This window comes from Lethenteron reissneri, chromosome 14 (assembly GCF_015708825.2).
Source record: "Lethenteron reissneri isolate LAM-NWPU_2019-01 chromosome 14, ASM1570882v1, whole genome shotgun sequence".
In the NCBI taxonomy this organism is placed as follows: Eukaryota; Metazoa; Chordata; class Hyperoartia; order Petromyzontiformes; family Petromyzontidae; genus Lethenteron; species Lethenteron reissneri.
Window position 1 is genome coordinate 13,639,406 of NC_083792.1, and position 24,527 is coordinate 13,663,932.

Consider the following 24,527-nt stretch of genomic DNA (forward strand, 5'->3'; position numbering starts at 1 on the left):
ACAGCACATTTCCTAATTTAGCAATGATAAAATTTCATGAACATTAACGTACTGTATACATTTGCATTTAACATGTTACCAAAATCATTCTCAGTGGATTTATAGTTTGACGAAATAATTTGAGTGGCATTCTGCGATTGCGATGTTTAATTTCTGTGTAAACTTTTACTACATCGGTTTGCCAATTGTTTATCTTCAAACTGTAGTTACAGTTACACCATATTATACAGAAGCTTCCTCCTTGTTCGTACTGTGAAATTCAGTGCTTCCTCAAATGTGACATCTGGAACTTCCCTCCAATACAATTGTGTAGTTTATTTTGTTTACGTAAAAACGGCTGGTAAAATTTTTTGAAAATTAAAATATATATTACAACCATTCATCAAGCCAAATCCAAATGAAGCAGTCTCCATACCGTGCCAATCATATGGGCTTGTTTGACCATACTTCATATTAGTCGGTGCCCAAGTAAAACATGCAACATCCGGACAACATTGGAACATGGTTTGAACCTTTGGACCGCTGTTGTTCCAACATTCTGTGGTTACTGGTTGTGGGTTGGTGAGGACGGTGGGGTTACCGAGAACCTGTTGGATATTGCTTTCCATTCGGCCTTTTCAAATGGGCTGTTTGTGTCGACTTAATCTCGTGTCGACATTGCCAAGTCGACGCAAATTACTTTCAACACACTTAACGAGCACCCTCCATCGACGTGAATGTTACCATAGTTGTGCCACCTCTCTCCCATTGATGGCTGTGGATGAAGATCTGCAGTGGTGGCCTTTAGTGAGGCCCCTGACGCGTGACCCCGATAATACACAAATCTGAAACCAGCCCCATCGTCCTGTCAAACCCAATGGTTTCTTATCGGCGAAAGTGGCCCACCTCTGAAAAATGTGTGAAGAACACTGATGTAGAGTAACAGCTTTAAATTGATATTGAGGTGATTGAGCCAGATAATTGTGTCAGGAGTAGCAGACAATATCGCTGCGATGCCTGCTTCATATTTGTGAATCGGGCATCGAGTCGTTACATGTGTAGTGACATAGAATGGGTCACTGGGGCGCATAGCGCTGGTTACTGGTAGAGAGCGAGGATCTGAGGACACAGCAGCCGGTCTGCCAGCAGGGCGCGTGATAGGCGGGGTAAGGGATGTGGGGTAAGAGTGACAGAGGGGACACGTGGGGCGAAGCCCAGAATCTTCTGGTAGGTTCCAGAAGGGGGCGTGGCCGAGGGCGGAGTCAGGCCACGCTGGGGAGTATAAAAGGGAGGTCCCGACGCTGGGTCGGGGCTGTCGTTTGGAATGGAACCCGTCGTCTGCAAGTCTTCGTCCCCGTCTTCACCTCCTCGGCGTTGTGGGTCAGACAGTGTGCCGGCTGTCCTGACCCATGTGTAGTTATTCCCTGTACTGCGGAAGTGTTAGAATAAACGGTGTGTGCCCCCTACTATAAGTGTCTCTGAAGTGACGACTACACATGTTCCATGGTTCTGTTTTGGGTGACCACAGGCTGGCACCAGAGGGTTTTTAATTTTACATTTGTGCATCAAGTGTCCGCGCACTTAAGCTCATAGACATACCGTCGTATTGTTTCAGATGTGAGTACATACTCATTATTGAAATAATTTGAATATTGTAACATATTTTGAATATACATGAAAGTACAATGTATTTTTTGTGATACAGTATGCACACATCTAAAGATATATTTACAGTGTGAAATATAATTTCAATTACGTGTTTTTTCTGAGGTCAATTCCCAGTCACAGATAAAGTGTGTGGCGACTGGTATCTAAACCGGACCTGCCCACTGTCTTTATCAGCTCGCACTGACCAGCTTGGCGAAGTGAGGTTAAGCAACAACCACGACTGACATGGATTTTAACTAAGAGTTGATTAACATACAGCTGTAAATAATGTGTTTACTGTCAGTTATATAATAATTAACATTGTGTTGCACACAACATCTTCAGATAGCAAATGGTTTAGTAACCTAGCACATCAACACCAGCTTTACATGCAAGCATATGGGTAGGTTCTTAGACCAATGGTGTGCACGCTGCAGCCCACAGGCAGTTGTGGCATGGGTTTTACTCGCCGTGATCAAAAGGAAAATATGAAGGGTCAGCAAAACCCGCTGCTTGCTTTTGCTAGCGAACAGGCTACCAGGTCCACCCTTGTGAATGGGATATCACTCTTGCTGTCGTTGGTGTCATGTTGGCATCGTTTTCCATAGCACTCAACTGGCTCGAGAGGAGGTAAATGATATCCTTGATGTTGGCCCATGCTGGGTGAAACATTGCACCCCTCTGCGTTAGAGGTGGTTGACATTGTAGACGGCTGAATGTCATCGAGTCGCTTATTGCGATCGCATTTTTGTTGCCCTTCGTCATCAAGCCTCTTGCAGCACTTTGATCGCGTCAGGCAGCGTGTCAGCATCGTGACGACATTCCTGAAGTCGTCGGGGAAGTTCTCCGACACAAACACATTGAGGAACGGGTTCAGGGCACTGCTGAGGCTTGTGAGGGTGAAGCAGAGCCTGTAGGCGCTGCGGAGTGTCCCATCCAGGTCGTATTCCCCAAATTTGACGGAACGCACCAGAAGGAGCACATTGTACGGCAGAAAGCTGACCACGAAGATGACCAGGATGGCCACGATGAGGCTGATAATCTTGACTTTCTGGCGCCTCTCCACGACACTGGTGCGTCGCACGATGTGGATGATGCAGCTGTACGACGCCACGATGAGGCACAGTGGGACTAGGAACCCCACAAACACCCTGAAGTAGTTGATGGTGATCACCCACGGCTCTTTGTACTTTTCGTAGCAGACTTCGTGGTGGTGTGAATCGTTGAAGAGCTGCGGGTGCGTGACGAGAGGGATGTGCGAGAGGACGAGCAGGGCCCACACGAATGCGCACGCCGCAATAGCCACGGACATGCGCCGTAGTCCCAGAGAGCGCAGGGGAAACGCCACGGCCAGGCAGCGGTCAAGGGCAATGCAGCACAGGAACATGATGGTGGTGTAGTTGTTCGTGTAGAAAACAAAGCCGACCAGCCTGCACATGTTTTCGCCATAGTTCCATGAATCGTGATTCTTCGTGTAGACGATCCACATGGGAAGGGTCAGGAGGTACAGGAAGTCCGATATGCAAAGGTTCATCAAATAAATCCCCAAAATGTTTTTCTGCTTAATGTACATGTAGGTCAGACATATGGCAATTAGGTTCCCGAAACTTCCGATGATGAATACGAGAGAGTATATGACTGGAAATAACGTCGTCTCGTATGTATCGCCATCAGGTTCTCCGTGTGATTGATTACATGAATTATTTCCTTCTGTCATCTTTGTAGGTTCTGCCAACATCACTGAAAAAAATGAAATCGTTCAAAATAACTTCAAGGTTAGGATATTATTCACTGTAGATAATTTCATTTGTCACTATGTTGTGATTACAGTAAAGCTCCTCTTAACGACCACCCCTGTTGACGACTAATCGCTTAACGACAGGCCTCCATAGAGCCCAGTGTGTAGTGTATAGTGTAGTGTATACTGTATAGTAGTATAGTGCCTCCATAGAGCCCAGTGTGTAGTGTGTAGTGTAGTGTATAGTGTATAGTAGTGTAGTGCCTCCATAGAGCCCAGTGTATAGTGTAGTGTATAGTGTAGTGTAGTGCCTCCATAGAGCCCAGTGTGTAGTGTAGTGTATAGTAGTGTAGTGTCTCCATAGAGCCCAGTATGTAGTATATAGTGTAGTGTATAGTAGTGTAGTGCCTCCATAGAGCCCAGTGTGTAGTCACTGTAGTGTATAGTAGTGTAGTGTGTAGTAGTGTATAGTAGTGTAGTGCCACCATTCCCCTGTTAATGACGGGCTATTGTAGGTACAATAAATGTGAATTAATGCATGGATTAACCATGTTTATTTTTATATTATGTGTTTATAATGTTGTTAGTATATTGATGTATTAATGTACATTTAAATATTATAAAGTACGTTTTGGGGTGAAAAAGGGCAATCTTGATTTGAAGCTTTCGTGACTGCAGGAATCCACACTCTTTGCTTCTTTCGGCAAAGTCACGTAGGTAGAAATAATAATAGATCACGACGTTTCGATTTTTTTTCTACCCACGTGACTTTACCGAAAGAACCAAAGAGTATGAAAAAGGGTAACTTTCGATGCTATCGGAACGAAATCAGCTTAACGACCGTTTTCGTGGAACCAATTGCCGTGGTTAAGAGGGCTTCTACTATAAATTTAAAATGTTCCCAATTGTATCCCAGTTGTGCCCTTGGCGTCATGTAATGAGACGACGTATCCATTCGGATGTCTCACAGCAGTACATTGTTTTAGTTATGAAATGGTGCATGGAAGCAAATGTCATGCCTCTGAGATCAATTCAATGGCCTGTGGTCCATACAATGCCAGGCAGCACTTTCCCACCCACTATGCATATGAGAATATTGTTCGTCACATAACAGTTAAACTAATATTTAATTATCAGACCTGGAATTTAGACTAATTATTTCATAATTAAATTTAGTGTGAGTGGTTCTTTGTCTGTGCACTCCCTGCACTTGAGAACCTGGTTCGTCACGGGCAGATTGCGGGTTTCGAAACCAGCATCTCGAATGCCAGCGAAGCGCCAATCTTTCTATGGAATGACGACCAGTGTTTTACCGACTACACAGTACTCGTTTTATTGACCCCAAAGTATTGATGGGCTAAGTCAACTCACGGCTGGGATGTGAACTCACAACCTTCCAATTGTAAGTCAACTGTTTTAAGCAGTGGGTTAGTATATGCATGGACAGCCCTTTTGTCAATCCACTGCTGGATGAAGGCCTCCTCACGCCGTGTGGGTCTCGGAGCTTATTTGACGATACCTCACCACACTGGTCAGAGCGGGTGGGCAGTGATGAATAAAAGCGTAGATGTAGAGTACAACAAATGGATTTTGTTGAACCACCCTCTGCTCCTCAGCACGTGTCCCCCACTGCAACCGATGACAGCTCTGTGATCGCCCTTTGACACACGGACCAAGCTCAACTCCGCTGACGTTCCACGCTCTGATGCGATCAAGTGCATGCCGTGCGATTTGGTCAAATAATATACTGTACAGGGCGGTTCAGATGTCTTGCTACCTCCATTTAATTATCTAAAACTTAATATTTTTAAAAGCAAGGTTCATTTCAAACAGACATCAATGAAACATTTTTTAGGGGTTAATTAATTGGGAGGCCAGAATACATCTGGGTCACCCTGTGCATACGCAGTTGATAAATTAAGCTCGCAAGTCATTAAATTATCAGTACGGGACTTAATTACGATTTATATTCCGTATATGTTATATCCATAAATATACATTGCGAAAACAATATCTTAATGATAAATAACAACAAGAATATTGTACCTGCAAGCCAATGTGGTGTTGATCCGTATGGATGTATATCTTCTGGAAGCTGGTGACAAAACTGGTGAGAACGTAGACTTGGCAGTCACCGCTTTTGTCGCTGGCTCCGGTTTTTCCAACCTCTGGTTCTACGAAGTCTGTAATGCACTTTTATAATGTTCTTTTTTTTACAGTTTGCACGTCGCCCCATGTGTGGGTGTACTGCGTTGCACATCCGTCAGAGCAATGCAGAAGTCGATTGCGCATGGGTGCAGATGACTGTGCCACTGGAGCTGTGCTTACCTTTGTTACTCATGGAAAAAAAAAACATGCAAGGCTGGTGGGTTTTGTGCACATAACATGCAGGCGGATTGTTAAAACCTTTCTAAACGCGACGCATGATATTCTAATTATTGTTATTATGCGATATACAACTTGAGTTATACTAGGTGCATTATACGTGGCAGAGGATAGTTAAAAGGCCGTCGACATGTTGGTAACATTTCCGATATATTATCAGTGGTTCCCAACCTGTGTGCACAGGCCACTCGCGGTTCCACCAATTCGTGAGAACCAGTTCGTTGGCCAGATGTAAGATAATGGGTGCGGCGGGCCTTATTCACAACACACTGAATATTTTTAGTTTGTGGTGGTCCCAAAATTTTATTGAGGTTTGTCATGGGTCTGCACGTTCAGAAAAGTTGGGTACCATGGCCCCCTTTTTTGGGAGGGGGGCAATATTACAGAGCATTTGGTGCTAGCATTCTTATTTGGAAGTCTATGGAGCACGTTCGCATGTTGGCAGGCACTTCACGTGGAGGGGAACTGTTCAACACCCCTGTATGACTCCATAAATAAAACATCGTTCGTATTTTTGTTTATATTATCTATTGAGGTTTTGTTCGAAAAAACTAAAATATCCGAAAATTTAAAATAAAACCCAAATTTGGTGACTCAGAAGTCATGGCGCCAATTGAGACCCCGGGTTCGAATCCAGACAGCTGCCTGTGATGAAGGCGGGTTCTCAAGTGTCCCGAGTGAATGGTGTCATCCCGGTCACCAATTACCGCACACACAAACACACCCATTCACATTCAGTTCTGCACTTAATTTGACTAAATTACAAATTTTAGAATTAAATATATTGGTTGCCTGTCATGTGATGAAGGTTACTGTCATATGCAGAGAGCATGTGAACGGCTGTCATCTGCTGTGTGGGACAGAAGCTTCTTACGTGGGCCGCTCTGGCATGAGATGTTGCAGGCTGCTCTGGCAGAGATCGGAGTGGATCGGCCCTACCATGTACGCCCCACTTTGCCACCAAACACTGTGCAGTTATTGGTCGTGTGATAGGAAGTCTGCCTACAGATATGAACCTGTCTAACCAGCGCCCACGCACAAGGACTTCGCGTAAAACCGCGACGATTCCTTTTTTTCCAAAAAAAACGTCGAGCTGTGAGCGTCACGATTACTGTACAGGGTGGTCCAGATGTGTTGTGACCCCCCCCCCCCCCCCATTTGATTATCTAGAACTTGTAGCTACAATTGCCTCGTGTACGTCAATAAAAGGTCTAAATAGAAAGCTGCTGAGATCCCTTCAAGTGACCTCCGAGCACGAGGGGGCATCATGCTCTCACGATGTCTCATGATGCACTGGTGGACAACTCTGTTCAATCGCAGGCTGCGGTCTGGATTCGAATCCTGCTGTTACCACTATAATATGACCGCAGTGTGATCAAATGACGTGCATTTGTATCAATGCGAAGATGTTCTCTCACACTTGGTATTTAAAAAAAGTTTCTTTTTTTTTATTAAAAACGCAATTAGAATACCATGGTTGTAGCTTAAAGGAGAATGAGGTGTCTGTTGTGAGTCTGCTTTTATCCAGATTCTGACAGGTTAGTCTCATCGATTTTCTTTCCTCTTTGATGCATGCTTTGTCAAAATGTATAAATACAAATGGATTTTCTCATCTGTCGGTCCAAAATTTGTGCAAATTTAACATGAATTATTTTCAAATGATGTGTAAGGTTTTTGTTTGGCCGATGTTTAGTTCCATAATTAGATTAAAATGCATTTTGGGGTGTCATTTTGAAGGTAATAGTGTGTGTGTATATTAGTTTGAATAAAATATGGCTTATTTATTGAAAAATCCAATGGCTTGACACGTACACAAAACTGAAGGCACCTTCACCACCCAATATGGATGAAAGAAAAATGTTTGTCTGAAACCGTGGTAATCCGTGAGCATTCCTTCATTATCAAGAAAGGTGGACAAATTATGTAAATCTGAATTAGTCCTAACCCATTGACATACTATGCCCAAGCAAAAAGCCACTTCACAATAAAACAAGCGTCACTTTGTCACCAATTGGTTGCAACAAAAACTATACAGATTCTAGCATTTGTATTGACAATCTGTGCAGTAAGTTTTGTATTTATTGGTTTACGGTTGGTTTATGGTTGCTGTCGTTTTTTTGTGTCCTGTGGGTCATTGAAACCAAGGAGTGGGGGGGGGGGGAGTTGAGGCGTTTGTAGAGGTGGAAGAAATGGCATTTGTTCGGAATTTTCTAAGGAAATTAATTTTAAGATAGGCTGTGCATATGCAGGAATGTTTTTGGTCCGGTGTGAGACTTTGCAGGATGGAAGTGACGATGGCAGTCCGGAGGACTCTGATTACATTGGCAAAGCTGGTAATGTAGGGGGCTATGGGTGGCTAAAACATTAGAGATGGGTGTGGTGAGAAACCATTAAGAGGTAGAAGATGGGGGGTTTGGTTTTAGATGATGGCAATATGTTAATGTATGTTGGGGTGGCTGCTCGGGTGATTCTCGGGAGAGGTGGTTGGGACGTAGCAGAACGGACAACAGAAGGAGCAGAGTCAAACACTCGAATTCCAATCCTGGTTTTCTTAACCTTTTATGAAATTGCGAGGTCAGTTAATTTGCAATAGTCAGTGGAGGAAGTTCTGGGGATCCAGGGGAGAGTTCGCAGTGCTGGTGACGGATTTAGAGTTTCCGGCAACGTCAGACATTGATTTGCAGACAATTTAAGCAAAGGTTCCACTGGCAGTGACTGATTTTGGGGTACAGCGATTAATATTTTTTCTTTGGCGGTCCAGCTGGGCAAGACTCGCTGATATGCTTGCCAGTATGGTGGTAGTCCGTAACTGTGGGTTGACTTGACTGTGTATGTGATCATCAATGGAATACACGTACAGTATTGCAACAGTGAAACAGAAAATTGGTTTAGATGCTGCAGAATTTCTGTCTTCACAGTCTGGCCTTCTTCTTTGTATGGTTGATGTAGAGCGTACAACGATACTTTTACATTGAGGAGGTTGAGCCAGATGATTGCGCCAGGAGTAGTGGAGTTTATAGCTGTGATGCCTCATTCTTATTTGTGAATCGGTCATTTGAGTCGTATGTTCCATGGGCTGTTCTAGGTGACCACAGTTGCACACCGGATATGTGTTTTTTACTTTCCATTTGTGCATCAACTTTCCACATCTGCTGCCATCGTTTGTGAACGGATGCGATTTGAGGTTGTGCGTATAGTCTTCGTGGGAGATCGAAGCAAGGCATCTTCTGCGTTTGGTCTTTCATGAGGTGTTTGTTTGTGACCTCTTGTGAACGTCGAAGAGATGGTTGGCTGATGTTCGATGGCCGGGTTGATTTCTCACTGCACAGAGAGGGCCGCGTGAAGGCTGCCATGTTTCACTCCAGCAGTCTGGTGAACAGGTATATGCCACTTGTAAATATGAATAATAATAGCAATTAATTAATATATTTATCTATCGGGAATGCATGATGAATATCGAAAGCATGGTGCATAACTGGGTGCAATTCTAATTTTGATTACAGTACAAAGGTAATGGTAGCTGAAATTACGTAAAAATAATTACACGTCCATTGCAATTTCTGACAAATGTCACAATTGCAATTGACCTCAGGCCTGGGATGGACACGAGAAGCAAGTTGGGGAATTCGTTGGATACGAGGAACAATAAGCTTGAGTGTTGCGGGATAGCTCGGTGAACAGACCTTGAAAGAGAGAACTGAAAAGCACCGAGTCGGCTGCGTGGGAGGAACAGGGAGCTCGGGAGAGAGTATCTCGTGGCATGTGATGGTGATGAAGGTGGAGCTGTAAAGTGGTGAGAGTACTATGTTGATATTCTTTCACACTGTACGTAGCCAACCGTGCTAATCGGAGGTACGGGGGAAGGACAACAAACGAAACAGAAAAAGCACTTCTGGATAAATTAGTTTTCAATCTAGATTTAAAAGTGCATAGCTCCAGCGGCTTCCTAATATTGGAACGAATGGCGTTCCAGATGGCCGCAGAAGCGTCTTTGTCCGATGGCTAGTAAAAAAAAAGAGATTTCAACGAGGGATAGAGTGTGTGTGTGTGGGAAGGGGCATGTAATAATGTTTATAAAGGTGGAGCCGGAGAGCGATGCGAGAGAACACTTAGAAGATACAGTTTGACAATCCTGGATAGAGCTGCTGACGGGTGTCATATAGCAAGAGGGTTCTAACATTACAACCTTGTACAGCATTGTCACTGTTAAGGAAATTCACGCAGAGGTGTGTTACGATGTCTGCTTAGGCTTTGAAGTGCTATGCAATGATGGCCCTTTAAGCATGAATGAAAACAAATCGGTGAAATTACATCTAATATACTGGTAGGAACCTCCTGGTTACACCAGCCCACAGGGGATTATTGTGTCCGTCCGTCGTGCAGGGAGGGGCTGGGTGGGGCTGGGTGGGGAGGGTGGGGCTGGGTGGGGGGTGGGAGGAGTGGGGCTGGGTGGGGAGGGGCTGGTCACCACGTGGTGCCCTTATAAAACCCAACGTTTAACCTACTCACGCCGGCTTGTGCCCGCCCTCACAGTCGGGCATATTTGCGGAATACACCACGCCGCCGTTGACCCTGCAGGCCATTGACCGAGCAACCCAACGTTCCTACCAGCTCCCTCCGCAGGAATGTGTTTACTAAACCATTCATGTGACACCACGCAACAATTACTTTTTGTCAATGTTCCACTTTACAATTCATTCCAAGGAGGTACATTGTCTGATTTACTTATTTGATCTTCTGCCAAGAAAATGATCGTTGAAAATAACTTCAGACTACCTAATAATGGTATAAAATGCATTTATTCACCAGTTAATATAAATTGTCAAGCTTATATGATACATCCACTGAATCCAGTAATAAACAAACATGATCGTTTCATGTAAAATACGTTTCATTGCAACGATAACTTATCAAATCGCTGATGCAGTGAATTGTGACTCCTCTCATGATTAGCCATGCTAAGTAAATTAATTTTTATAGCCGTGGAGGATGATTTCATGATTCATGGCGTTACACACGGGGATTGCGATGTTTGATATTTATGTACAGAGTGGACATGAATTCTCTATTCCCCTTTTAACTATATATATCGCATCTGGTTTGTATTATATTTAGACACGACGCAGAGGATCCTGGCTTTGAGATTTCGCAAAGCTCATGGGCCACAACCAAAAGCCGTATTAACCGCACAAACCGTGGCAGATGTGGGGAATTGATGGGCAAATAGAAAATTAAAAACTCTCCCGTGTGCAATTGTGGTCACCTAGAACAGGCCATGGAGCACGTGGACTCGGTGCCCGATTCACAAGTCCGAGAGAGGCATCATCACAGTGATACTACTCCTGACGCAATCATCTGGCTCAACCACTTCAACACTATATTATATTTTTTGCTGTATATCAACATCCGGCATTTGTTGAAGAGAATAAGACAATACTGTTGCTGTTTGCTACCGCAGTCGTAAAACTGCGTGCAATACGTAGTCTGTGAATGTGGTTCCGCTTTTTGTGTATTGTTAGCATTCAGAAAACTGAAGTCGAGTTCTTCGTATTGAATTTGTTGGTAATGACAGGGACTTTCATGCATTTTTAGGTGCAATATTAAATATATATATAGAAGGGGAATACCGGTTGGGTAGATTTTAAGCACAAAGGAAATTGAATGGGATGCTGACTGTATGTTATCACCAAATAATCCTGAATGTGCCTGATCTTGTCAGATCTCAGCAGCCAGTGGTTGGATGGGTGAACACCACGAATGCAAGTCATCACTGGCAGCTGGGGGGGGGGGGGGGGGCGGGCTGTGGGCAGCAGAGCTGGGCAGTGGAGCATCAACACTCATTGTTGTGTTGTACTCCAATGTCCCCACATCGATGCTCACGGCTTCACCAACGTACTCTGAGCAGCGCGGTGAAGTATGGTCAAATAGGCCTCGCGGCCTCGCACGGCATGTGCCTCAGACCCTCATCCAGCGGTGGATTTACAAAAAGGGCTGTACACGATGGACGTGTGTACCACTGCAATTAAATACAAACTCTCTTGAAAACAACAACAACAACTGCCTAAACCGTTGCCACTGGAAACACACCTCACTTGCAGACTATGGGATATTGGAGCATTCTATTCCTTTCTGTATGGGTGTTAATCCTAAACGACCAACCAGAAAAAACCCCACAAAAGATTGTCCAATCCGACCTCAATTTAATTCTGCTGCATCCAGTGTAGCGTGAAGTCGAGACGACCCGCAGCCAATGGAAGACACGCGATTGAGTGAATATTACTTTCCTGTGGCCCTCGTGCGAGGGCACCCCTTTGTTGGCTGTGCTGGACACTGCGAATTGTCCGCGTGGTGGCCGCAAGCTTCTGTTGTGAAATGCGTGCGGAGCCCCGAGAGGGCACGCTGAGATGTGTGGCACCACGGCCACGCGTGGTCTCATCACTGCTTTGCCCTCCCCCGAGCCAGCGATGATGAATCGCTGTCGGTCTCCGTTAGTCGCACTCCAGTTGCCAATGCACCAGAGCATGTGGCCCGAAGGCAAAAACCCGTATGGAGAAAAGCATTCTCACTGCTGCGAGAAACCCTCTTCTGCTAAGTGGTGTTTCATTATCATGGTGCAGTTATCTCGTCTGGTCGCTGTCTTGAGGATGGTTGATGCTTTCTTTGTTTAAGAGCCAGAGGGGGAGGTTTGTGGCATGGACATTTAGGACGATAGATATTTAAATCCGTTTTTACATGTTTAATTTTCCTCGGGAAACAATGCAATGAAAATCCCATATTCTGTTTTGGAAAACGAGTTCAGAGCATTCTATACAGCAACGAATTGTGTATTCATTTAGTTAATTTTTGTTCTGGTGAATAACATCTATTTGAATAATAATTAATAATTAATTAGTAAATGTGGGTGTAAAATCAGTACTTATTTAACTTGTGGAACTTTATGGAGTTGAGATTGTCACCGTTTTACTACAGAACCACTAAATTGCTCCATGCTTTACACTGCATTAGCTGTAGACAACATGTAAGCTTAACCATTTGCTTCTGCCAGTAGAGTTTTTAATACGATAGGCAGTTGTGTTTGTTCAATGTCCTATACACTACAGTTATTGATTTCACAGCATAGACCAGTTAGCAGGACTTGCCATCTGTGCAAGGCAGCTTTCCGTGCTGTCAGTGCAAGTTACGATGCCCGAGTAAGCACGCTTTAGCATGTGTTGACAATGACGGCTCAATAAAGTATGCGCAATGCAACATGAGTACCCGCAGACCAAATTACTGACAAATACAAGGTTTGATTTTGCCCATAGATTTACAAACGCTGCCATGCACCCCCATTTATGTCACAGACAGAGCAGAGCAAAGCAAATGCAAAGCCATTTTTCCCCGTAACACGAACAGTCCTTTAAAGAGAGGAACCCAGGTGTCACAAGGAGTAGGCGTACACTACGCAGACGACAACGATGTTGGCGACGGTGGAAACGACGGCGAGCCACAAGCCGAGATTCCTGTACCTCCTCCTGACCCCGCGACCTTCGCGGCCGACGCCGCCGCCCGCCGCGTGCAGGTCTGTGTCGAGCTCGCACCACGATGGCGGCGGCGTGGTCGTCGTCGTCGTCGAGTCGCCGGTCCACGCGGACGCTGCGTCGTCGTCGCGATTCGAGCCGTCCCCTAAGTCCTCCGTGAACGTGGCTCCCATCATGGGCAGAGTCTAGTGGAAGAGTGATGCACATCGACAGAAAAGAGATGAAGACCCCCCCCCCCCCCCCCACTTTGTCTCTTCGGCGGTAGATACTAAACTAAACTATTTGGTATGTTAGCAGGTAAGGCCCACTGAGCGATGTAGCTGTTTTTCAGACGCGACCTGGCCACAAATGATAACTCAACGAAGTGGCTTATCACGTGGAAATGTATAGAAACAAAATACTCTAAATGCATGTTTCTAAATACGGAGAGAAAAACCGGAGGACCCGGAGAAAAATCCACGCGACTACAGGGAGAACATGCAAACTTCAAATCTACAGGTGTCAGGGTCGTGATGAAACCCACAGCCTCCTGTACATTAGGCGAGGTCGTTAACATCTCACCGCCACGGCGAGAAGAGCGCTGTTCGTGAGAACCTATTGGGCGCCATGGCCATCGGCAACTTTGGTGCGCTTGTTGCGGAGGTTCGTGGTTGCAGCACGGTGGCCAACCTGTTTAATGCTGCGGTCGTATTAACCATGGTGGTTCTGCGCGCCATCTGCTTCACATTGGACGTTAGCAATCCCGTGACATCATTCTCAAAATAATGAGTCACGTGTGTTGGCGTCATGGTGCAAACTTGTGTTCAAATAAAAAAATTGGCTACAAATGATCAAATTGAGTAAAACCACGTCGCAGCGTCGTCGCCTACTGGCCGACTATGCACGCCTGTTAAATATAACATTGTGCCTTCAGGATATACAAATGGTGTGAATACCAAATGTATATCTGCACGCAGAAACCTGTTCACTGCCATGTTGATATCGTGCAGAAACAAGATCGAAAAGCTTAAACTCATGAGCACTGGAGAAGCGTAGTGCTCATCGTCGCGAGCACTGCTGCTCTGTGGTCTAAATGTAAAATGTATCTCGCAGGATCACTCGTCCCATGAGATAAATTCCGTTGACTTCTTGTAACATGTTACTCGTGTCACCAACCCCACAGGGGTTCACACTAAGGGCTGAGAGAACCTCGACCAGGATATGGGCACGCAGTCTTGATATGCGCGAAGTTGAATCCCAGTGATAGAATTAAAATACTATTAATAATACATAAATAGCATTCATCTGTATTACATAATATTACAATGTCCCATCAATTCGGTGCTTCATATTAGCTTGATATATTTAATTCATGCCCTATAAAATTTCTAACAGTGCATTAATTCCATGAGACATGGAAAGGAAGGTCAAACATTATTGTTGCTGTTGCCATTGTCATTAATTACCATCACCACATCTGTTTCTCGCTCACCGTGTATCTCTACATCGGTCTACCCTCTGCCTCAGTTCTTTCCTGCTCTCTCTTTGTCCTCATGCCCTTTCTCTTTCAGTGATCTAGCTCCAATAATCTATTATCTCAATCCTTGTCTTTCAAAATAGTATAAATCCACATCTCCATTATGCTTCTCAATAGGCAAGTACGTCTTACTATTAGAGACAAAATGTATCCACTAGCATGGGCTGCTGGATTCCCACCATATGAATTGTAGCATGCCTGGGTTTTACCGCTCTACCCATCTGATGCCCCTTTAAGCGTTATAATGCTTCTTAAAGTAATAGAAAGATCCGCCAGCTTGAATCCATAATGTGATTTGGACACAGCCTTTGCCAGGCCCCCATGTCTGGCACATTACAATCAAATACTCCAATCATCCCCTACTGATGGATGTGTCCAATGTGACAATTTAACTCACATTCATTTGGAGGAAAATAAGACTAATTCATGTCCTTACACTTTAGATTGGCCAAAACAGAGTGCTCTACCGTGAATCAGTGGCCCTCTGCCAACCATCAATTCCCACCCAGTATGAAACTTGACTTAAAGCTTTCGTGACTGCAGGAATTAATATTCTTTGGGTCTTTCGGTAAAGTCACGTAGATAGGTTGAATGAAAATAACAAAAATGACAAAAAAACGTTTCGATCACAACACAAGCGATCGTCATCCTCCGTCATCCAGCTGATGACGATTGCTTGTGTTGTGATCGAAACGTCGTAGTTTTTTTGTTATTTTTTTGTTATTTTCTTTCAACCTATCTACGTGACTTTACCAAAAGACCCAAAACATATCCTACCCAGTACGTTTAAGATTATACTTTTTAAAGTATGGGATTAACTAAACTATTTGCTTTTTATCAGAGGCGACCTGGTCACACGTGATCGCTCATCAAAGCGGCTTATCATCGTAGGAGCCAAGTTATCTATATGCATGTTTAAAAATGTGGAGGGCAATACCTCAAGACACGGAGAAAATCCCCACGACTATGGGGAGAAAATACGCAAACTCCAAATACACAGGCGTCAGGTCCAGATTGAACCCAGTCAGGGCCTGTAACATGACGGGCGCTGACTGGCCGTATTCTCCTGTGAGGGCACGTGCCTCCCTTGGCTCGCTGGACTCGTGAGACATCGTGGGCTCACTCAATTCTCTCTTATTTATTCTCACATTTCAGGCACGATTACTGGGCGACAATATACATACACGGCTACGCATAGCCGACCCATCTACACAGCCCCATCATCGGCGTATAACTATATAGCTGGCTGACTAATATAGCGGCGACGACGATGGGAGCCGTGCAGAGGATCGGCCACGCGGCCAGGACAATGAAGAGAGATGACGGCGAAGACAGCGACGGCAGCTAAGACCCGGGACCCCACGGCAGCCACCTTCGGTCACGTCCCCCCCCCCCCCCTTATATACTTCCCGGCGTGGCCAGGCCCCGCCTCTGGCCACGCCCCCTTCTAGACCCTTCGAGCAGCTTCCCGGAGCTTCTCGACTGACCCCGCCCTTGACCTTAACCCGGACACGCCCCTCTTCCAGTTGGCTATTATATAACGCGCCCATGCTCGTGATTACCCCTCCTGGCCATCAGATGGCATCCTGTCGTCGCACATGCAAAGGCAGGGATTTGACGACGGTGGCAAACAGCCTAACGCCGTTCACAAGGTGCACGTGCGAGCGCCCGGAGTTGTTTTGAACCGACTGAGAAGGTTCGTACGAGAGGGGAAGGGGGTGGATACAAACGGTGCATGCACACCTGGTTCTGGGCGTGTTCGTGGTGGGGCCAGCAGTGAGCGACACCAGGTCGACTACTGTCCATTGATGGACAGAGCAGGCTCAACGCGGCCTGATTAGCACTGCAGGCAGCACCTGGCCCTGGCCACGCAGAGGTCAAGAGTGAGCTAGCACCTAAAGACCAGCACGTTCAGGGTTGAAGACAACCTGCAGGAGACAGGAGACAGGAGAGAGAGAGGGCGTCAAACGTAGAACATTGCCATACCGTGCGGGAAATAGAGATACGCGTCCACGTGAATAACAGAAGAGTCAACATGTAGGATAAGTTGGCGTGCGGTGTTCACAGTGTTCATTTGTACACATCGCGATTCATAGCTGCGATTCGCATGGTTGGATACGTACGGTGCAAAACAAGTTAAACATACGTACATAGCCAAGATAGAGTTGCATTATGTATAGCTTTAGATAGTGTTCGATAGTGTCGTTCTGAATATAGATTGTTTGCTATTTATTTGTATTTCTTACTTCATGTGCGCATCTTGTGCTGCTTCACTGTGAATTCACGCTGCCATGTTCTATCAACCTTAATCCACTCCAGTTATTAAGAGTATTTGCCATAATTAGTCTGTTGGTTCTTTGGGCGAACGCTTTTACAGTTTTGTAATTGAAGTAAGATCTACCGTATATCATCGATATGAGTTTTGGATGTTGAAAAATAAAAGTCAGATTTTCGAGATTTTTGTTGTTAGGTATTTAGGTAAGAATTATGTTCTGCTAATGTTTGGTCTCGTTCACACGATGTAACAATTTGTCGTGTTCTCGTGCTAACAAAAGTGACGTCTCCCGACGCCACGTGACACCACTTTCGTTGAGAAAAGAGCGGACTTGATCTCCGTTGGTGACTGACGTCATGGGAGCTTTCGAATCGGTCCGCTGTTTCCTATCGAGGCCCCAATTTTTGGATTTTAATCAGAAAATTGAGGATACGTCGCTAAAGTAGGGTAAAATTTGTTTTACGTATGTTTACTCTGAAGTACTGTTTATGCAATTGTTTAGGTATTTCTGTTGTATACCCACTGTCGGATAATCTCAGGTACACGGGAACTTACAAGCATTGTGAATTATTGGAAATTGTTAACTATACAATACTCAGCAATTTCCCAGTACACTTTTATTTTGTGCAGAGAAAATGTTTTCCTTTAACTTGAATTACATTCCTCACATTTCCAATGTGACGAGATGAATTCCTACTTTTGAACTATGTGTGAAGCACAGGTATCTGTGCAAGCCATCAAAACACTGACTGTTATCAGCACAATTAACAGGGTGAACCATCTATCATCGCCAGTAGCGGCAACCATTGTCTATCCACTGCTGGATGAAGGCATCCCCACGTTCTCACCATCTCTCATGGTTCAGTGATGATACGTTAATCTCACTCCTGCACCTAAACTGATCGCTCCATCTCTGCAAAGGTTGAATTCTCGCCCACATTCTCTACTTTGGCTGCAATTCTGTCACGAATCTCATCGAACATCATCCCTTTCCGTGATGTGTCCTGTCCAAAAACCCACTTTTAAAATGTATCAACATGATGGCTCTGATTTGGTCTGTTCCCTGCTGCATGTATTCCTGTTCTAGTCTCTCAGGCTAATTCCAAGCACGCATCCCGACATGTTTCTTTGTGCACTGCTCAGCTTGGAGTACCTATAATTCTGCTCCACGTGTCGTGATGGCGGCAATGCACGGCGTGAAATATTTATTATTCAGAACATCCGTGGGCTTCTTCTCATTATCATGTTCAATGGTCCAACGGCCCTCCATGCTACTCTTGTCCTCTCCTTCGTTTAATACGTTTGATCCCATTTCACCTTCATTAACTGCACTAAGTATGCATCTCCTGCAGTGTTTTCAAGCTGTGTCGCCATCTATGTCAATAATGAAGAATGCGTATCACAGCGTCTCACTGCTCAAATTAGCAACTGGGTGGCACTTTTCGTCAAGTGACCATAAACCGGCGGTTGAACATTTCTAACGTTCCTTTGCCTTTGATCATCTTCTCCACAAGACGACCACTGTTAACCACTCACAAAGTGATGGTCACTTTATCAACCCTAGAGGATGATGGGCTGAGTAGACCGCGCAGCCGGGATTTTAACAGGAGCCTGATAATTGTGAGTTGTCATTCTGCCACTGTGTTTAAATATATTTTCACGCACATCTGTACTTAAACGTATACATTGCATTGTATTTCTGGCAGTATATTATCTGTATCGGCATTAACATATACATGCATACGCAGTAGATGGGTCTACAGAAACATAATAAACTATACAATAGTACAACAGGTATACACTTGCAGTCATGTCTACTGCTTCGGGTGATATATTAAGAAGATATATCAGTGCTGGTGGAAGAAGCAAAAACTCAACTTACGTGTACCGATAAATATGAAAAATCCATGGTGCTGGTCACAAATGCTGTGCTGGGTTTCCAGGGCGTCTTCATTGACCCCCCCCCCACCCAGGCAGCATGGAGCGGTGGGGCGCGCGTTTCTGGACTGGCGTCGTTTCATTCGCCTGCTCCGTTGCCCAAAGCTCGCCCCGACATCTAGGCCAAGCGCGCAACCAGGTGCAGGCAGCGGAAGTCTCCTGCGCTCGATTTTGAGTTTATTTTTTTGTATCTCATTATTCCTGCTGCAATATGTCAAAAATATATATATAGAAGAGGGGGGGGGGGGGAAGCTACGGATTGGCTCGCGGTAAGTCCACGGGGCTCTAGCCCAGTTTGTAGCAACCAGCGGAGTGCGCCGCGTGTCCTGCTTTGTCAGGGTGGCGATCGCGACCGCGAAGTGCCGGGGTATGCCACGTGATGCCCAGCCTCGCTGTGCATTTCGCTAAAACCGGTCAGCCAATTTAACGATTTAATTTCGTCTGGAATCTGCCTCTTGTCGTCCCTCATTTTAAAATAACCCCTTTGTTGTTCATGAGTTCTGGCTATAAGCAGACGGAGAGTTTGACGGTGTTCCAGTGCCAACGCAAGCAAGTTACTCGGATTCATTTTTAGCAGCTTTCAAAAAAAGTAATTGATGTGTTTTAAATGTAGACTTGTTGGTAATTGCAGTACGGTGCTTGAGTGGAAGTTTAATGGTAGATAATGTAGGGGTGTGCTGGTGTCTTTTTGCACAGGCTGCAATGATGATTTTGGACAGACTGTCTTAAAATGATCATTTACTTCAATAATAAATTATCATTTATAGGAATGCTCCACTGCGATGGGCGCAATTGCCCCCCTACCCCGCCCCTCCACCCTTGAGACCATGAAATGTGGTATTTATTGATATTTACGGTATAAAATACAACAAATGTTCAATGTATTAATATAGGGCCCTATTTTTTTTAAAGCTTTAAATTTCAGGATGTCCCCCCCCAACCCTCCTAGGAAGGTTTTAGATCCACCTCGGATGTACTGTGCGACACACTTCATCATGGATAGACTTAAGGGCATCCAACATATTTGATTAAACCTAGTTTAACATTATTTAACATTGCTCATGTATACATATGTAGTGGGCTCAATTGAGGCGCACGCTCCAACCTGGAGGCAACACGTTTATTCCGGATCCAACGGGAAGACTATATAATCAGCCAGGTCAGCTAACACGCTGCCCGGCTCCCGATGGCCTGTCCGACACCCGAAGATCGAAGACCGAAGACTTGGCTCGCGGATTCCATTCCCAGGGACAGCCCTTCCTGCCCCCCACACCGGGCTTCTATCTGCCCCAGCGTGGCCAGGCTTCACCCCTGGTCATGCCCCATTCCAGATTCTTCTCGAGCGCTCTGGTTCCCCATCACGTGTCCCTCTCACCCCCTTTGGGGGGGGGCCCTTCCACCTCGTCCGGTCACGTGCCCTCCCGGGTTCACCCAAAGTGCCATGTCCTCGCCCGCCCTTTCTCTCACCGTTGCCGGGGCTATGCCCCCTAGAGAGCCCTTCCATGGCATCCACACCCTGGTGCTAGAGAGAGGCTCCGCCTCTACACTAGCACTCTTCACTTGGTATTGTCGCTGCCCTGGATGTGGAGTGGAGTTTGTCTGGTGCCAGGATGTAGAGTGGAGTTTGTCTGGTGCCAGGATGTAGAGTGGAGTTTGTCTGGTGCCAGGATGTGGAGTGGAGTTTGTCTGGTGCCAGGATGTAGAGTGGAGTTTGTCTGGTGCCAGGATGTAGAGTGGAGTTTGTCTGGTGCCGGGATGTGGAGTGGAGTTTGTCTGGTGCCAGGATGTGGAGTGGAGTTTGTCTGGTGCCGGGATGTGGAGTGGAGTTTGTCTGGTGCCAGGATGTAGAGTGGAGTTTGTCTGGTACCGGGATGTGGAGTGGAGTTTGTCTGGTGCCAGGATGTAGAGTGGAGTTTGTCTGGTGCCAGGATGTAGAGTGGAGTTTGTCTGGTGCCAGGATGTAGAGTGGAGTTTGTCTGGTGCCAGGATGTAGAGTGGAGTTTGTCTGGTGCCAGGATGTAGAGTGGAGTTTGTCTGGTGCCAGGATGTAGAGTGGAGTTGTCTGGTGCGAGTTTGTCTGGTGCCAGGATGTAGAGTGGAGTTTGTCTGGTGCCAGGATGTAGAGTGGAGTTTGTCTGGTGCCAGGATGTAGAGTGGAGTTTGTCTGGTGCCAGGATGTAGAGTGGAGTTTGTCTGGTGCCAGGATGTAGAGTGGAGTTTGTCTGGTGCCAGGATGTAGAGTGGAGTTTGTCTGGTGCCAGGATGTAGAGTGGAGTTTGTCTGGTGCCAGGATGTAGAGTGGAGTTTGTCTGGTGCCAGGATGTAGAGTGGAGTTTGTCTGGTGCCAGGATGTAGAGTGGAGTTTGTCTGGTGCCAGGATGTAGAGTGGAGTTTGTCTGGTGCCAGGATGTAGAGTGGAGTTTGTCTGGTGCCAGGATGTAGAGTGGAGTTTGTCTGGTGCCAGGATGTGGAGTGGAGTTTGTCTGGTGCCAGGATGTGGAGTGGAGTTTGTCTGGTGCCAGGATGTGGAGTGGAGTTTGTCTGGTGCCAGGATGTGGAGTGGAGTTTGTCTGGTGCCAGGATGTAGAGTGGAGTTTGTCTGGTGCCAGGATGTAGAGTGGAGTTTGTCTGGTGCCAGGATGTAGAGTGGAGTTTGTCTGGTGCCAGGATGTAGAGTGGAGTTTGTCTGGTGCCAGGATGTAGAGTGGAGTTTGTCTGGTGCCAGGATGTAGAGTGGAGTTTGTCTGGTGCCAGGATGTAGAGTGGAGTTTGTCTGGTGCCAGGATGTAGAGTGGAGTTTGTCTGGTGCCAGGATGTAGAGTGGAGTTTGTCTGGTGCCAGGATGTAGAGTGGAGTTTGTCTGGTGCCAGGATGTAGAGTGGAGTTTGTCTGGTGCCAGGATGTAGAGTGGAGTTTGTCTGGTGCCAGGATGTAGAGTGGAGTTTGTCTGGTGCCAGGATGTAGAGTGGAGTTTGTCTGGTGCCAGGATGTAGAGTGGAGTTTGTCTGGTGCCAGGATGTAGAGTGGAGTTTGTCTGGTGCCAGGATGTAGAGTGGAGTTTGTCTGGTGCCAGGATGTAGAGTGGAGTTTGTCATGGTGCCAGGATGTAGAGTGGAGTTTGTCTGGTGCCAGGATGTAGAGTGGAGTTTGTCTGGTGCCAGGATGTAGAGTGGAGTTTGTCAGGTGCCAAGATGTAGAGTGGAGTTTGTCTGGTGCCAGGATGTAGAGTGGAGTTTGTCTGGTGCCAGGATGTAGAGTGGAGTTTGTCTGGTGCCAGGATGTAGAGTGGAGTTTGTCTGGTGCCAGGATGTAGAGTGGAGTTTGTCTGGTGCCAGGATGTAGAGTGGAGTTTGTCTGGTGCCAGGATGTAGAGTGGAGTTTGTCTGGTGCCAGGATGTAGAGTGGAGTTTGTCTGGTGCCAGGATGTAGAGTGGAGTTTGTCAGGTGCCAGGATGTAGAGTGGAGTTTGTCTGGTGCCAGGATGTAGAGTGGAGTTTGTCTGGTGCCAGGATTGTAGAGTGGAGCTGGTGCCAGGATGTAGAGTGGAGTTTGTCTGGTGCCAGGATGTAGTGTGGAGTTTGTCTGGTGCCAGGATGTTGAGTGGAGTTTGTGTGGTTTATAGCAATACAGTATAGAATTTAATGTTGGGTTTGGCTATGGCAGTATATAGTACGGTGTAGACTCGTGTGATGTAAGAGAATAAAGTTTAGATGGAAGCATATTATATTTTTTACGACGTAGAATTGTAATGTATTACTTACTGTTAGTAACTCAGCTTATTGTAGAGTATATTTAGTATACTGATGATACTATGTAGTTTGTACTTTAGTTGTTTACGTGGTGGTTTTAGTTACTGCAGCTACACACTATTAACACTCCTTCCCTTTATTAATGCTACCCCTTATCCCCCTCCTTTGATGCTGCTAATCCTGCATAATGCACGGGCATAAGTAGTACTAATCACATACCTGCATTTCCCATATCCCCTCCCTTTGATGCTGCTAATCCTGCATAATGCACGGGCATAAGTAGTACTAATTACATACCTGCATTTCCCATAAATATGCAAAATTTCTCTTGATATACAAATTATTTTGTCAAGACGCCCTTTCCCCCCCTTCCAACGCAGATTAAATATACGCTCCAAGCATGGTGCTGTTTCATTCAGACGCTGTCTCCCCGACAGACCTGGTCTTCACCTGAGGACGGCTGCTTGCGTTGTGGCCGAAACGTCGTGAGAATTATTTTATTATGTTTTATTTTTATTATTTTATTATTTCCATTCTACGTGACTTTACCGAAAGAACCAAGAAGATGAATCCCTGCAGTCACGAAAGCTTTACATCGAAAAATGAATAAAGCGCTCTAACTAGCATTTATAGTTTTAAAAAATTCCATGTTTTTTACCCCAGTAATTACCCTGTCATCGCGAAATTTGTATGGGATAAGGGTAAAAGGTAAGGTAAAGGTAGGCTCGTTTTTTTTTTACACCTTTTACCTTACCTGCTAAAGGGTAAAAGGTAGGGTAGCGCGATTGTATTGTGGTAAGGTAAAGGGTAGGGTAAAGTTTCTCTTGTTTTTTTTTACCGTTTAACTTTTACCTTACCTTGCCGGGGCCTACCGTGTCCCCTGGCAAAGCAGGGGACGCGCTAAGAATTGCTGGCTATGAAACAGGACGCCTCCTGGAACAGGCCACCACCACTGACACATCCACATATGAGGCACACAGCATAAACAATCATGACTGTACTTCCATATGTATTGTTAAGAGCTTTATTTAGAGTTTTCCAGTCACCATGAATAATATATGCCGTACATATTTAATTAAACGGAAAGTTCGTAACCATCTGGAGAAATGCTGTAAGTCGCAATGGGACATCTTTTGGTAAGTTAAACGTTTACTGATTTTTTTTCACAAATATTTTTTTTGCAATTAGCTACTTAAGTACAGTACAGGTTACATTTTATAATTATATGAACATTTTTAAATTCATATTAAATAAATATATCATCATGTGTCTTGGAAAAGTGATTGTTTCATTATTTATTCTGTAACTGACAGCATTACATTACAGTGCAAGCATCATCGGTTGCAAAGTTTTAACTATTTATGGCAGGCTTATGTTACGTAAACTGCGGGTTGGAGTACTCCTTCCGTGATCTTTATTTGAACGGGAATTACAACGAAAAAAACAGAAAAATTGTTTAACATGCAAAACACGATTACAAAGTTGGAAACATATCGCGGTAATAGCCACACCGTGAGAATAAATATTGTGCCAGTTGACATGAAACGTTGGGCCACAGTGGCATATGTACCCGAGTATTGCTTGTGGTGACATAGCGACAACCCAACAGGACCAGGGCCTTCGCCACGCCGCGAGGCTCGCGGCGCTGTCTTGTTCCGCACTTCACCACACGTTCAGTCCGGACCGGTGACGGTGATGCGAGCATTCACATGGCAACATCGAAGTAACAGAATCATGGGTCTGCTGCTTTGTCTCCTACTGCCCACCACATTCCCACAGC

The 24,527-nt window shown here is 45.4% G+C and overlaps 2 protein-coding genes across 3 annotated transcripts; both read right to left on the reverse strand.

The window, feature by feature from the left end:
* Positions 1 to 908: 908 nt before the first annotated feature.
* LOC133342439 (G-protein coupled receptor 4-like) lies at positions 909 to 5,624 on the reverse strand. The gene is given in 4 exon segments (XM_061551629.1): positions 909 to 3,366; positions 5,411 to 5,447; positions 5,450 to 5,501; positions 5,503 to 5,624. Coding segments are annotated over 4 exon segments (1,455 nt in total). The 3' UTR covers positions 909 to 2,122.
* Positions 5,625 to 8,994: 3,370 nt separating this feature from the next.
* C14H14orf132 (chromosome 14 C14orf132 homolog) lies at positions 8,995 to 19,173 on the reverse strand. 2 transcript variants are annotated; one of them, XM_061551172.1, is made up of 3 exons: positions 18,943 to 19,173; positions 13,258 to 13,454; positions 8,995 to 9,118 (listed from the first exon to the last, which is right to left on the reverse strand). In XM_061551172.1, the coding sequence occupies exons 1-3, from the start codon at positions 19,012 to 19,014 to the stop codon at positions 9,106 to 9,108; spliced, it is 282 nt and encodes a 93-aa protein (XP_061407156.1). In that variant the 5' UTR covers positions 19,015 to 19,173; the 3' UTR covers positions 8,995 to 9,105. The 2 variants fall into 2 exon arrangements, with proteins under 2 accessions (XP_061407156.1, XP_061407155.1); XM_061551171.1 differs by lacking the exon at positions 8,995 to 9,118 and having other exon boundaries at positions 12,920 to 13,454.
* Between the last annotated feature and the right edge of the window lie 5,354 nt (positions 19,174 to 24,527).